This window comes from Fundulus heteroclitus, chromosome 23 (assembly GCF_011125445.2).
Source record: "Fundulus heteroclitus isolate FHET01 chromosome 23, MU-UCD_Fhet_4.1, whole genome shotgun sequence".
NCBI lineage: Eukaryota > Metazoa > Chordata > Actinopteri > Cyprinodontiformes > Fundulidae > Fundulus > Fundulus heteroclitus.
Genome location: NC_046383.1, coordinates 19,946,140 through 19,960,684, shown reverse-complemented (window position 1 = coordinate 19,960,684; position 14,545 = coordinate 19,946,140). Strand labels below are relative to the sequence as shown.

At 40.7% G+C, this 14,545-nt stretch overlaps 1 protein-coding gene across 1 annotated transcript in view; it reads right to left on the bottom strand.

Moving 5' to 3' along the window:
- Positions 1 to 253: 253 nt before the first annotated feature.
- Positions 254 to 14,545, bottom strand: part of LOC105932638 (dedicator of cytokinesis protein 2) — a 127,888-nt gene continuing 113,596 nt past the window's right edge. The window contains exons 36-51 of the mRNA XM_036127187.1: positions 12,814 to 12,904; positions 12,046 to 12,156; positions 11,007 to 11,096; positions 10,103 to 10,207; positions 9,773 to 9,914; positions 7,420 to 7,501; positions 7,155 to 7,239; positions 6,777 to 6,863; positions 6,096 to 6,272; positions 4,763 to 4,846; positions 4,521 to 4,658; positions 3,792 to 3,919; positions 2,046 to 2,250; positions 1,780 to 1,885; positions 1,052 to 1,200; positions 254 to 825 (exon numbers count right to left, since the gene is read on the bottom strand). Of these exons, the coding sequence (XP_035983080.1) occupies positions 763 to 825; positions 1,052 to 1,200; positions 1,780 to 1,885; positions 2,046 to 2,250; positions 3,792 to 3,919; positions 4,521 to 4,658; positions 4,763 to 4,846; positions 6,096 to 6,272; positions 6,777 to 6,863; positions 7,155 to 7,239; positions 7,420 to 7,501; positions 9,773 to 9,914; positions 10,103 to 10,207; positions 11,007 to 11,096; positions 12,046 to 12,156; positions 12,814 to 12,904 (1,843 nt within the window). The 3' untranslated portion in view covers positions 254 to 762. The remainder of the gene's footprint in view (positions 826 to 1,051; positions 1,201 to 1,779; positions 1,886 to 2,045; positions 2,251 to 3,791; positions 3,920 to 4,520; positions 4,659 to 4,762; positions 4,847 to 6,095; positions 6,273 to 6,776; positions 6,864 to 7,154; positions 7,240 to 7,419; positions 7,502 to 9,772; positions 9,915 to 10,102; positions 10,208 to 11,006; positions 11,097 to 12,045; positions 12,157 to 12,813; positions 12,905 to 14,545) is intronic.

Below are 14,545 nucleotides of genomic sequence, written 5' to 3'. Positions count from 1 at the left end.
ATGCCTTCCTCTGGATTTGCCTGCCACATAAAATCCTGTTAAAAGAAGTTTAAGTTAGTGGTTGGAATATGAGATGCTTCAAGGGTTATGAAGACCTGTATGTAAAACCACCATCATTCAGAATTCCCCCCCAAAAAACTATAGCTCTCTCCATATTGACATGTCTTTTACACAAACCCAAGCTCACTGTACCACTTATTTTATTTTAAGGAAATGTTTTTTGAAGGATAGAAAGAAAAACACAGCACAGCAGTTTAATTCCACTGTTTGTTGACAGCATTTTATTCCTCTTTTCCTTATTTGTTGAATCAGTGCATCAGACTTGTTTGCCATGTAATTTCAGCTCAGAGTCCTACGTGAGGACATGGTACCCTTTGCGCTTTACTGAATTATCACTTTCTCATTACTGTCCATCACAACTGGGCTGAAAACCATATAATAGGAAGCTTTTCAATCAGCAGCATCGGCTGGTTTGTCTTTGCTCGTTCTTGTAGAAGCTGAATTGATTTAAAAGCTGTAATGTGGCGCCTGGCTTCCGCGGACCCATCATTCGTATTACCATGGGGGAAAAAAAAAGGTCACCCAACAAAAATAACCTATTGACAGGGCGACTCAATTAGATTAAGGTGACAGAGATGCTGAGAGTGACAGACAGACAGAGTGAGTGCGGATATTTTGGATATGGAAGGAGATTTTAAACTTTGTCGTAAAATACATGCAAATCAAAGAGCAAAAGTAAACAAAGCGTTAAGGAAGAACGTTTCAAAAATGATTGTCAGAGTCTTTGACCGGATCACTGGGCTTTGGGTCTTCTGATCTGGAGCTCTGTTAAAAACACACAAGACGATTTAACGCAAATTAGTTTTTTTTGGTTGAAGGCGATTGGAATCAAAATCAATATAAATGAATAAAATGTAATATTTGACTATTTTCATGTAAGTGGAAAATGCAACGTAAACATATGTTTTTTCACTCTAGTCAGTTTTTTTTTACCGGGTACCAAATTAATATGCTCTTGACAAGGATTAAACCTGTCGTCTCGTTTGCCTACCTTGGACTTAAAGAGCAGGTTAATGACGCCCTTTGAGCGTCTGTCTGCTGTCCGGTCTGATGTCCCGCTGGCAGACATGTTCTTACTGTCCCTCTTGGCTTTGGCTGCGTCCCCCTCGTCTCCCCCGCCGGCCACTGACAGGGACAGACCTACAGACAGGAAGGAGCAGGACTCAGCGCTTCATGATCTTCATGATCTTAAAACGACTCAGCTGCCTTTTTTTTTCTTCCCCCCACTCACATAATTTTATTTTTGGGCGAAGATTTTTGCTGTTCAGCCATTCTCTGCTTGTGCTAGAGATGTGTGTCGGCTCAGTTGTGGCCAGCAGTACTAATCACAGTTAGTGAATTAACACCGCCGCCTGTGCTGGCTCAGCTTGTCTGAAAGTGGCGGGAGGCCAGCAGAGCATCAGTGAACAGCGCTTGCTACAAGTGCAAGGTCATGTAACTGATGAAATGACAGCAGCCCTACGCAATTGCAACATGCTTAGGAAATCTTACAGCATTTGTGGTTTTCAGCTTCACGTCTGGCTAAGTGTTATGTTCTAGGTGCCACATTTCCTCGCTTGCCAGGAGTAAACAAGTAATTTTCTCCGCATGGCCTGGCCCGTGTTTCTCCACTCAGACCTGTCTCTCAGGCCGTGACTTTCTGTTTTGACACTGTCATCCAGCACAGGTAAATTACTGTGTGTGTGTGTGTGTGTGTGTGTGTGTGTGTGTGTGTGTCACCTGTGATGGCTGGCAGGGATCGAGAGTTGGCATTGGTCAGCGGCACATTTTCATTATTTGGCTCGGACAAGTTGGTGTCGCTGCGAAACTCCTGCTTCTTGGACAGCTAGAGGGAGACAGAGATCACAGAACGCTCGACGACAGCTTGACGTATGCTCTGCGTTTTTCTGGCTCGAGCATTCCCACACAAGCTCCCCCCCCCCCCCCTGCCCCATCTGTCCGTGCTTATAAATCTCCTGTCTTGTTCTACAGCCAACGGCTCTCACCCGTTTGCAGTCCAGCGTGCTCGTCCTTTCTCTCTCCTCTGTGATAAAAATCATGCTGCTTCTCTTCTTCTTCTTCTTGCTCTTCCTCAGTTTGACCTCTGCGTCGCCCACCGTCACCACGCCCTCCTCCCCTATGCTCACGCTAACGCTGCCGCTGGAGCGGGGCAGGGTGGAGGACCAGGAGTTTGGTGACTCTGGGATGTCCCTTAAAGGGAGACAGAAAGAAACATGAGCATTAAAACACTGTCTTAGGTTACACCACTGTCTGACACTGCTCAAAAGACATATTAAAGGAGCACTTTTTATTCAGGTTATAACTTCAAGTCAGTTCAATACCCAGAATGGTGACCTTATCAGCTAAGTAGCAGAATTGGTAGTCAATCAGTTTCAGAGACTTTAAGTATAATAAAACTTACTACATTTGAATTAGACCGGCAACAATGAGACAGCCACACTGACAGGAACGCTATCACAGGTAGACAACTAAGACATCTCTACTTCTCAACTTTTATGGCTTATTTTCACTAGTTCTAGGTCAGAGGAACCCCCTGCCAGCGTAAGACGATACCTGAACTCTACAGAGGATGCACAGTTAGTCCAACCTCTAAAGGTGTGCTATGTTTCCCTGCACAGAAGACAGCTGGTTACTCTAGGGAAGCTGGACACTGCAACAGAAGATCCTTAACTCCATAGCAGGAGCACTATCTGCACCTTTGTGCGGGGAGGAACAGGACAGGCTCAACCAGACCCTACAAAAGGACCTCCAACAATCTCTCTGACCAAACAATCAGAAATACTTTATGAGGTGTGGCATGAAGGCCAAATGACTTCTTGTAGGCTCTTTGCTCGCTATGCTTTTCACACAGGAGAAAAGGTTCACCCTGTGCACTTAACACAGATGTGAAATGGCCTCTAGGAGCTAAGCAGAAGGCTATGCTCCCTCTTTCATCATTATGAGCAGTTTGTTGGGGGTCGGTGATGACTTGAGGGAAGCGTATACATGGAGGGAAGCCCAGACCTGTACAGGCTAGCCAATGGCATGCCGACTGTCATTAGGGAACTGGATGGAATCCACAAACCCATTTGTCAGACCCTACACTGGTTCAATCGGTCCCGGATTCCTCCTGTGACCAACAATGCTTCAGGTGAGGAGAATAAGCGCGCAATTCTTGGAGGATGAAGGAATCAATACCACTGACTGTCCCCCACACTCTCCCAATCTAAACCCAGCAGAATTTCACTAGAACACTGTGTTAAATGCAGGTCTGGTTGCACCTCAGACTATCCAGGAGCTCAGTGACATCCTGGTCCATAACTGGGGGAAGACTGGCCAGGACACAAGCCGCTGTTGCATTAGGATCATGTTTTCAAATATGTTGAGGATTATAAAAAAAAATGTATTTGTGATTTTCAGTTCCTGCCATTGAACGTCTGGTATTTTGTTGACCTTTATTTTTGGTGGTGTCTTCGAATTCAGACCTCTACGGGTTGATATATTTAATTTATATCAAATGATGTGCATATCCATCTCTACCCAACACATCACCCTCTCCATGTCAGTACAGTTATATAAATTAATTAACCCATTGCGATCAGATTTGTTTTCAAAATATTATTTTTTTTTGTGTTTCTTTGGTGTATTCATCATTGTTGACTTATTTAACTTTGTTGGTTAAAAAAAAAAATGCAGTATTGTAGTTTGTCATGAGAGGTCAGATGTCCAAAAGCTATGAACTCCTATTCTACCTGTCTGCATGAGACTTGGTTGGGGTTCCACATTCAGATCCCTGCAGCGAAGAGATGGAGATGATGGACTGCCGGAAGGAGCGCAGCATTGAGCGAGGACGTGAGGACTTTCTCCCGTCAAGATCCGGCTGCAGAAACACAGAGGAATAGAAATACGTAGAAAAATATGTGAGTGTATATTGCCATAGTGTTGACTGTGCATAAAAGGGTGGACCTTCACAATAACTGACTTTCACAAGCAGAAAAAGAAACTGATGTGGAGCGGAAATTATATGCTGTTTTATGCATGCATTAATTGGATGTTTTTTTTGTTTAAGCACCTTCTAAAGTTATCGGCATCACTGGTAATGGTGTGTAAAAAAGCCAAATGATGAATTAATATTTGATCTTTATTTACAATCCCACGCAGTAAGTTTCAGAAAATGTGTGCCCATCTCCAGCAGTCAGCGGGCGAGATGTGGGGTAGGCTCAGATACTTCAGCTGTCCCATTAAAACTGATTCAACTTTGCTTTGGCCGTAGAAACATTTTAGAAACTGCGAGACCCAATCGATGCTCCACTAAAGAGTATTTTAATTGCTAAGTTTGCCTGAGTAGACTAATTTACAACTCCACAGTGAAGCCCTACCACAGTAACTCTTTCGTCCAGCCCTGCAGAGGCAGCCTGGGGGATTTCACAAGTAGTACGTTTAGGTCTTCCCTCCTTATATTATTTCTAATTAATTCTTACCAACTCTCTCACTCCATACTCCTTCTCCACTTTTTTCTTCAGCTGTTTGAAACACTCCTCCATGCGCTCGTGGAAAGGCCGCAGGTCATCTGTTACTCTCTTGCCATGCAGAGAGATTCCTCCGCCGAGCAACGGGATCTACGAATGAAAAGGTTTCAATTTAAACGGAACAAAGACATATGTGGAACGAAGACCACAGAAAATGGCGGATGTCCGTATGTTGGGTTGAACGTGCTCTCTACCTGCCATGCGATGAGGTCTTTGAGCCGCAGGAGTTTTTCCCGATCTTCTGGGTGCTGCTGATTGTACTCTTCAGTAAAGAATGCCTGATGTGGAATAAATATTCAGCCATTAGCCAAAGAATACCACATTGCAATGTTGACCTTTCAGATTCAAGTGGTAAAGATTTTTTTGCACCAACTATTATCCACAGAAGTGCATGCTGGGAGGAATAAAAATCGAACATACTGTATCTGACAAAATTAATGGTTGCACAGTCCGACTGAACATGCTAATGTCAACAGCGTTGCAGGAAGGCCAGCTCTGGAAGTTCAGTAATTTGTAAAGAACCACTCTGCCTTCAGATTTTGTCAGAGGATCTACCTCTAATACTAAATTAATTCCTACAGTGCCTCGTTAAAGTACTCATAGCCCTTGCTTTATTGTTTTTCCATTACTTAAATGTAATGTATTAATTATCATGTCTATTTACTACTTTTATGCAACAGACAGTTGCAAAGTAGTGAAGTTGCGAAGGGAAACGATACTTAGCTTTTATTGGGTTTTTTTTCACAAATCAAAATCTGAAAAGCTTGCCCTGCATTTAAATTCAATTAAAATGATAAGTTTGGTTTGAGAGCTCGGCCGCTCCTCGTCCACACCTCAGATCTCTCAGCAGTCTACTTGTAGCCAGTTCAACCATCCTTCACAGCCTGTCATGTTATTTCAACCCCACCCTTCCTCACTCTCAGCCCTCTTCCTCCTATTAATCACATCACCCTCATCCCCACTTTCTACTTTAATTTTTTCTTCCACTCCTCTTAGTTGCATGTTCCATTTTAGGGGTTCCTGGGTGGGCTTGGGGGAAGCCATATATGACCACTCATTACTGCAGTTGCAGCTTCAAGTCTTAAGGTATGACTCTACAAGCTTTATAAGTCTAGAGATTGAAATTGAAGCGTATTCTTCTTTACCAAATACTGGTGCAGTACAACTCATTAGTCTCAGCCAGATCAGGCACAAAGAGTCCGTGACCATCTGTTTCCAGGTCCTGCCACAGATTCTCCCTTGGATTTAAGTCTGGACTTTGACCGGGCCATACCAGCACATGTATATTCGTTAATCCAAATCCCTCAAAACTAGGTCTGGTTGTATGTTCAGGGTTGTTGTCCTGCTGGAAGGTAAAACATTGCTCCAGTGCTTTTGCTGCCTTTAACAGGTGCTCTTCCAGTCAGGAGCATTTAAAAGGGGTAAAATGTAAATGGACTTTTACACACTGAAGCAATTTCCGTCATCTGAGGGTAAACCATCGTGTTTGCCGAAGATGATGCCATGGAATCTAGTTTGAATATTTACCTTTTCATATTTAGCGAAACCTCCCATGACAGCTGGATCGACGATGCCATTGAGCAACATGGAGAGCGGGTTGATGGGAAGGCTCCAGTCAGCCTGATACTGGTTGATCATGGTAAGAATCTTGTCATTGGTGGACTCCATGGTTTCTATGGCATTCTCTAATGGAGACAGAGTAGTCTGGAGATGGAAAGAAGAGGGGGAAAAAAATCAGAAAATGCAGGTTTTAATATAAAAATGGCAATTTTTGACATAGGCCCATGTGGTTCACTGTCCAGGGGGGCATGTTACAGGGGACAGCAGTCCCTTTGAGGATGAGGGTTTGGGGGTAACAATCTTGGAGGTTCATCTATCACTCGAACAGAGAAGAAATCTTCTGCTTTCTTACTGTTTTCTGATTTTCTTCCGTTAAATTAAAAGTCAATCCATTTTTTTGAGGATCTAAATCGGAGATGCTGCTAGTTTTGAATATTTAGATTTGTCAAACCTAAACTGGATATTTCTGCACTGAGCAGAGATATATTAAAATACATATTGGGGCTGAAGGGACCTTCATACTGTTCTGTAGTTTATTACAGTGCAAACGAAGAGGCCTACCTCAGGCATCATTTGTGACATAAAAAAAGAAGAAAGATATGCTGGGAAAACGCAGGGGAAAAAAAACAATGTGCTCCACAGACTCACATGTTTTATGTCCGTAGCCTCAAACCAGCGCAGGATCCCGGGCAGCTTATAGACTGTGGTGAAAGTGGTGCGTTCGATCCACATGGACTGAAACAGAAAGGAGCAGGGGAGAGAAAACGAGAAGAAAACCGTTGATGAGTCGCAACCCTTGTCAAACACTTTCTCCGCCATCTCATCAAATCATATCAGCAGCATAAGCTGGTGTTTTATTCTGTGATTGCGTACTTTACGTCCCGCTGTATGCTATAAAACTGTTCTCCACCGAGGAAGGAAGTCTTCATTTGAGGGTGAAGACAATGCACATTTACAACAGCCCATGAAGTACTTTCACAGTCCCAGTGGCAGGAGCTGTAAATCGACATTCAAGTAGTAACTCACAGCAAATTCATTGTTTGGGTCCACAGGTCCTTTCCTCACAGGCCTTGAATAATGGAAACGCTGCACATAGTTGGACTTGTAAAAGCTACATTATGTAACAGAGAGAAACAGAGATGAGGATTAAATACTTAATTCATTAAAGGTACAAAGAAATTATTGAGATTCAAGAAGGATGTAGTAAATTAGCATAGTCCAAACTATCGACGTTGAATTCACAAGAATGCACACTTCTTTGCATTAGAATATGTTGTTTGAGAGCACTGACTTGATGATCTGGTCAGGGACAGGCTTGTTTTTCAGGCGAGGAGGGATCTCCAGAACCGGTTGCACAGTAAAACACTGGATATCTGGTTCAAGCCGGTCAGAAAAAATATATATACATATTCTGCTTCATACACATGGTCCCACTATTCCTGTGACATCCTCATTCATGAAATGTATTAAACAAGTTGTTACAAAAAGGTTTAAAGGATTCATGCTTTAATGTCTTGTCTTCTGAGTTTTTTTTATTTTTTGTCATTTTATAAAACAAGAGATTTCCACATATCCTAAAGTGAGCATGAAACATGAGCGCTCTTATCCCAGGAACACAACATATATTTCGTTTTCCAAAGTCACAAACAGCTAACATCTTAGCCGTGGGCACACAAAATGCTTTCCTGGCTAGAGGTGGGCAGACTGACCCAAACGTTGTTTAAACCACCTCTGGTTGGGACCTGGGGGATTGGATCTCAGTCTACTGTGGACTTTTTATACCTATTTTCAGGCAAGTAGATTTGCTGAGGGCATACTGACCCCTCAGCATCTTGTGTTTGATACTGTAAACTCTTAGGCTTCGGGACACTGCTAAAGTTTTTGGACTGCTTGAACTTTTTCACATTTTCTTCATTTCACTATCACAAATTCCCATGGATTGTATTGGGACTCTTATTCAAGGCAAGAATAAAGTCGTTGTTGAAAAAGGACATTAGGATTCCAGTTAAATGTTTAATACAGAACATCATGTATTTCTTTACAGAGAGGTTTTAAAGATGATGGGAGGATGGATGAAGCTAACAAGGACAATACTGAATAAGAAGCTCTCAGAGTTAGCAAAACACTTAAGACATGGGTGGATAAGATCAAAACAAAACAAAAAAATAAAATAAAAATTATTGTCATACAATGGGGAAATTTGTATGACCAAAAGAGTCCCAGATTTTTATGGTCTAGTCAAAGTCTAGCACTTATATCAACTGTTAATCTGTAGCAAGACTTGAAAACTCATATTCACACAAACTCCCCACCTACGCTGACTGGATTTGAGCTTTTCATCATCATCATCATCATCATCATCATCATCATCATCATCATCATCATCATCATCGCTCATTTATAAAGCACTTTAAAAACCAAAGTGCTTTACAGGTAGGCCTGCATAAGAACTAAAAAATAAATTAATTATTATTATTATTATTATTATTATTATTATTATTATTATTATTATTATTATTATTATTATTATTAATATTAATGATAATATTAATAATTTGCCCTGCGACAGACTGGTGACCTGTCCAGGGTGTACCCTGCCTCTCGCCTAGTGAACACTGGAGATAGGCACCAGCAACCCCCGCGACCCCATGAGGGATTAAGCGGGTCAGAAAATGGATGGATGGATGTATGGATGAATAATATTGTTGAAAATAATAATAATAATAATAATAATAATAATAATAATAATAATAATAATAATAATAATAATAATAATAATAATAATAATACAAAAGCGACACACAAAATACAAGGTTGATAGTATGCGTAATTAATCCTGGCTGTCTTAATGGCCGTGCTCTCTGGAATTATAAACCTGCTTAAAAATATGTTTTTAAAATAGATTTAAAATCATTTAAAGATCCAGCAGACCTCACAGAAAGAGGGAGTCGGTTCTGTTTTTGGTAAAGAATAGTTGCCAAAAAGTTTTCCATAAGCAAAAAAGATGCTACAGATATATTTCAAAAGACAAGTACTTGCAGCCAATAGTCAATCTATGATGTTTTCAATTGGGGGCTGAATTCAAAGGCCCTCTCCACATTTCAGATTTTAATTATTATCATTGAAAACCGTAGATCATTTTCTATTTGCTTTACTATTACTCAGTACTTTGTGTTTTGTTTTGTTTGTTTTTTTCCACCAAATATGATTGGCAAAAAAAAAAAAAAAAACAGTCAGTGTTGGCGGTTTATAAAATAATTAAATGTGAAAACCTTCCAGCGATATGCGTATCAGTCATTTATTCCTTTCTCATAACAACTTCTACAAAATAAGCTCTCAAAAGAAAGATCACGTTTGTTTTGTAGTATTTTGAATGTAGCATGTCAGAGATTTGTTTTAAGCCTGCTGCAAGTTGTGTCACTTTGTCAAAACAAAGCCCTTATTTCTAATTTAATATAACTGCTATTGATTCCGAGTCTTCAAGTGATCCAATCACTAATATCCCCAGCTACTGTGAGTTATTACGTGTGCATTCCTGCCTTCATTTGCCTGTGAAGGCTGCAGTCCATGTGCTCCATTTCTATGTCTTTTTTGCTTTGTATGCACTTATAAAGATTAAAGCAGATTAGCTTCTTTAAGGATACACTGCAGCGGAGAGTTCTTGATGTCATCTCCCGGCATGGTGGTGGTGTTAAGGCGCACAGAGCTGGGAAACTGGCTCATCAGCTGGTTCTGGAAATCCTCTCTGCGCTCATACTCTTTACCCCGGTGGATAAACACCTTGTTCTGAAGCAGAAAGAAAATAACACATAGTGGTGATACTGATAACCCTAATGAATAGACTCGACTCTATGAAACTCAATGTCAACTCATTTACTTTAAGTATTGATAACGGCTTTTTTTAAAATAACACCAAAAAAATGGGTATATACCCTTTAATTTGAATAATTTGTACCATACGTATAAATACAAACCCTGAGGAAAGGTGGGTAGCCTTGTCCGTAGTAGCCCACTGCAAAGTAGTCTGGCTTGGGTCTCAAGATCTTCATAATATTCTCATAGAACTTGGCTTGTTTTTCCTGCAGGGAGAGATAAAGAGAGAAACCAAGGATGGGTCCAGGGGGAGAGTTTCAGATGTGCAATGTGTGCAGTCAGGGCAGTTTAATCAGCTCACGCCAATGACAAAGCTACCATCAGCAGAATGCTGGACCGGTGAGGGTGATAGATGCAGAAAAAAAAAAATCCCTGCACCCTATCCAAGGGCAATGTCTGTCATTTATATAACCACATAAATTCAGCAACAGCTGAGAAAGCCACTGCTGCAGTCATATAAGGAGAAGAAATGTATTGTTTTCATTTTTAGAAAATGTGCGGTTTTCTTTTGAGACGGAAACAGCGGAACAAGAAAGGAGCTACAAGTTAGGATGTGACCTGGTGCATTTAGGATTCGAAACAAGCAATTACAGGAAATGCAATTACGGCAGGTTAATGGGTGGCTTAGGCATGGTGATTAAAATGGCGATTAGATACCAAACAGCAAAAGAAAATTCTTGATTTTAAAGTTGGGTCAAAAGGGAGAACTACTACATGAATAAGCTGTGTATGCAAGTGTAAAATGTATCTGTACACTGAGAAGTTGAGCTCAAACATACGTGTTTAGACTGTGTTCCCTTAATTTAACACGGTCCAAACAAGCAGCAGCTATGGAGAATTTAACCACCACCATTTCCAAGCCGTTTCCTTCAAGTGATCTAACAACATTTGAAAATATCAATAAAGAAAATAAAGAGAAGACAGCTGGGGGAATGGGAAGCAGCCAACCCATTGATCATGGCTGCTGTGAAGCTGATTTAAAAGTTTAAAGCGATGAAGTATTACCAGTCTCCTGCTGAGTAGCTCGTAGTCAAAGATCTCGTTCTCATACTGCTCAGCAAGCTCCTTGCACAGAGTGATGGCCTCTTCCCACATCTAAAACATAACAAAAAGAAGAGAAACAGAACAGTGTGTTTATGCACAATCTGCACATAAACTTGGTGCAGAGCAGCCATAATTTCCTGAAAATAGAGTCAAGACCAGTTCTCAGGCTTTTACTTTTTTTTTTTAGATTTATTATTATTTTAGATTTATTTCCTAAGCTACTGAGAATGATGAATGAATCATTCAGCCAGAAATAGCTCCACGAACACAAGGGGTGACCCCATGTTGTGACAACACAAAACAGAAAACTTGAACAATTATTGTTAAATTGTATCTTTGAGTTATTCTGTATGTTGGTGTGATGTGTAATGGTCTATTAAAGACCATTCTATTGTAACGAAACAGATGGGGGAGGGGCTTTGTTCTCAAAATGTTCTTTATTATTGTACACCTAATATAATGACTTTAATCTTGTGATTTTCTTCCCAAGAATTGTTTTAAGTTTATTGTATAATAAAGACAATTAATTATTGGCCACATTTCTACATAAAATGTAATGTTTTCTGTCGAAAAGTCAAAAATTCTGCAGTAAAAAATATTTTCCACAGTCAAAGTTATCAATTTCCTATATTAAAACAAATATCTCTCTGACATCATGAAATCAGGAATTTAAATAATGATTTGGATCATCTCGTGACCCACATTTTGGGAACCGCTGCTCTAAACCTAAATGTATGAACATAGGGTAAATAGAAATGCTAACATACAGTAATCTTGTTGCATTCTGACAGTATTCCTTAGAGCATGTCATAACAATTTTTTAGGGTCTTATCAAATCATGTCAGCCTATGAATAACAGTTCTAATGAGTTGTACCGCACCAGTCACCAGAAACTTTGCTTATGCATTTTTCCACAGCACCAAATAATTACACAGCACCGTTGGTGCGTGGTAAATCTGCATACAGTTAGCAAGTTAAAGTTTAAGCCTTCAGTACAAACCTTGCCCTTGTCGAAGTAGTCAATGATGGTGTCATAGAGCGTCTCTTTGAGCTGCCGCTGCGTTTGGGATCCGTGAAACTCAAACTGGGGGCTGCACATGTCATCAGACCACTGGAACAGAGAGAACTCTATTATTTATTATTATTTCACAATATCTAGTTTTATTGCCAGTTCACCTTTTGTGACTCAACCAAGCCACACAGAATACGATCCACCAAAACATCAAAATGCATCTATTGATTACATAAATTGTGTCATATGTGTTAATTATTTCAGCTTCCACTAATGTGAACGGCCTCCTATGCAAAGAAACTGAGCTTTGCAAAAAAAAAAAAAACAAAGAAAAGAAAACCTGAGGGGTTCTGCTTCTCTGATGTAGTAACACAACACAAAGAAATTCCTTGTGCCTCCTTGTGAGCTTGTAAACGTCCCATAACAATGATCAGGGGACAAAAGAGGTGAAACACAGTCCAGCACGCGCGTGCACGTCTGCTCGCTCGCGCACAAACACACTCACTGTGCAAGCGTGCTGCATCAATCACCATAGCGATGTGGCTGCAGCGGCCGACGCAGAGCCATAAACTAACCTCGGGGCTTCATCATTTGGAGGCCAGCGACGTAGCAACCATTTATCAGCAAGTAAAGAAGTCTCTCATTTGTTGCGGGCAGACAAGTGATTAGGCCCAGCGAGGTAGTGGGTGCAGCCTTTACGCAACAAAACATTTCCTCTTGTGTGTGCGTGTGTGTGTGTGCGTGTGCGTGGCTTGCCTTGAGCAGGCGGGAGTGCAGCAGCAGGGTGTAGGCTGCCTCTGTGTAGTTTTCGCCCTCCAGGTGAAGGTCCCTTAACTTGTACAGATACCTGAACACACACAAATCCAAAGAAACCCCTTTAGACATCACTCCACTAGATGCCAGTGTTGGGCAGCTTCAACATCTGCAAATGAAGCATTAGGCACAGCGCACAGCGGGTGTCAGCACTGTGCTCTGCTCACAAACCTTGAAATTTGAGCACCGCACAAGGTCATTCAAGAGCACACGCATGCAGACAAAGCAGGATGCTTTCCCTTTTTAGAGATATGACCGAGTCTTTTCTGTGCTGGAGGTGAAATAACGTAACCCAGAAAAGCTCATTTAAATGTTTAAGGGCATGCCAGAGGGAAAAACATTGTTTTTGTTATGAGCGACTTGCTTTTATGAAAAAAAAAAAAAAGGAAATCTCTAATTTGTGCTCATTTCATCTGGGAGGAGGCTTACATAAAACATTGGAAGTGCATCAAAGAAGGAAACTCTTTATCTTCAGACTGTTCATGAAGCTTTGTAGAATTTGAAATATTTAAAAAAACAAAGTATGTTGAAATTCATTGAAAAACAACTTGAATAGTGCTTTGACAAGGCAACATGGGATGTTTCCCCCCCGGTTTTCAGTATAAAGGTAAACTGGCTGTGCAATCCTGAAAATTTGCTCACTGAGCCGGAACATCTGAATCCATGTCTTCTATCAAATATTCATATATGTTTATGTAATATTTAGTGTTGTAATGGTCCATGGGGGGAAACATTTTTTTTCCCCCCAATTATTCGTCTTGGCTCAGGATGTGCGCAACATGCAGCAAAAAAAAGCCATGTTCACGGGGCTAAGGAGTGATGACGCACAAACAGCATCATTGTTTCAGTCAGGATTTTTCATAATTCAGTGACTTATATCTCTGATATGCCCTTTCACCCATTTAAATAAGTAATTGTCCAGGTAGTGTAAAGCAAGACACATACAATCTTGCACTGTTGCTAGTGCAGCTGCCATGATCCTTATGTGTTTGAGTATTTGGGTCTCTTTATGTTTCTGCCCTTTTCTGTTTATATTTTCTAGTTGCTGTCATTTCAATACACTTGTGGATAAATTCTTAGTTTATTCTTTGTACATTTTGTATTATTTCTGTTAGATTCCTCCCATGTCCGTTTGTGCTTCAGTGCCTATTATTTACTTATCCCCTCAGCTCTTCTGTCTTTATTAGTATCAGCTGTTCCTCATGTCCACCTGATTGCTTTCACCTGTTTCTGCCTCACCTTTGTTCCACTCATCCCTCAGTATTTGAGCTCCCTGGTTGTCATTTTTCATCGCTGGTTTCTTTTGTTGATTTCATGCTTCCTGTTGCACCATCACTCTGCCTGATTTTTTTAATTTTTCTTCTTCTTGTGCCTGCTGTAAGTCTGCTCTTTAATTTAATCCTCGTTTTTTTTTTTTAAACATGCGGCTCCCGAATTCTTGTCTGCCTTTAGTCCTGTTAAAGCCTCCCGAAAAATTATAGCAACTTCCTCAGTAAAATAAGTTAATGCTAACTTACAAGTGTGTCCGGTCATTAGTTCATGGCACTGTTGGGCAGGTGTTCATAATAGTAAAACTGTCTTGCAAGCACAATGCAACGTGTGCTGCCAACACTAAATTGCCACAACATGTCAAATAAGTTGACTAATATATGTAAAGACCACAGGTTTGCATTTT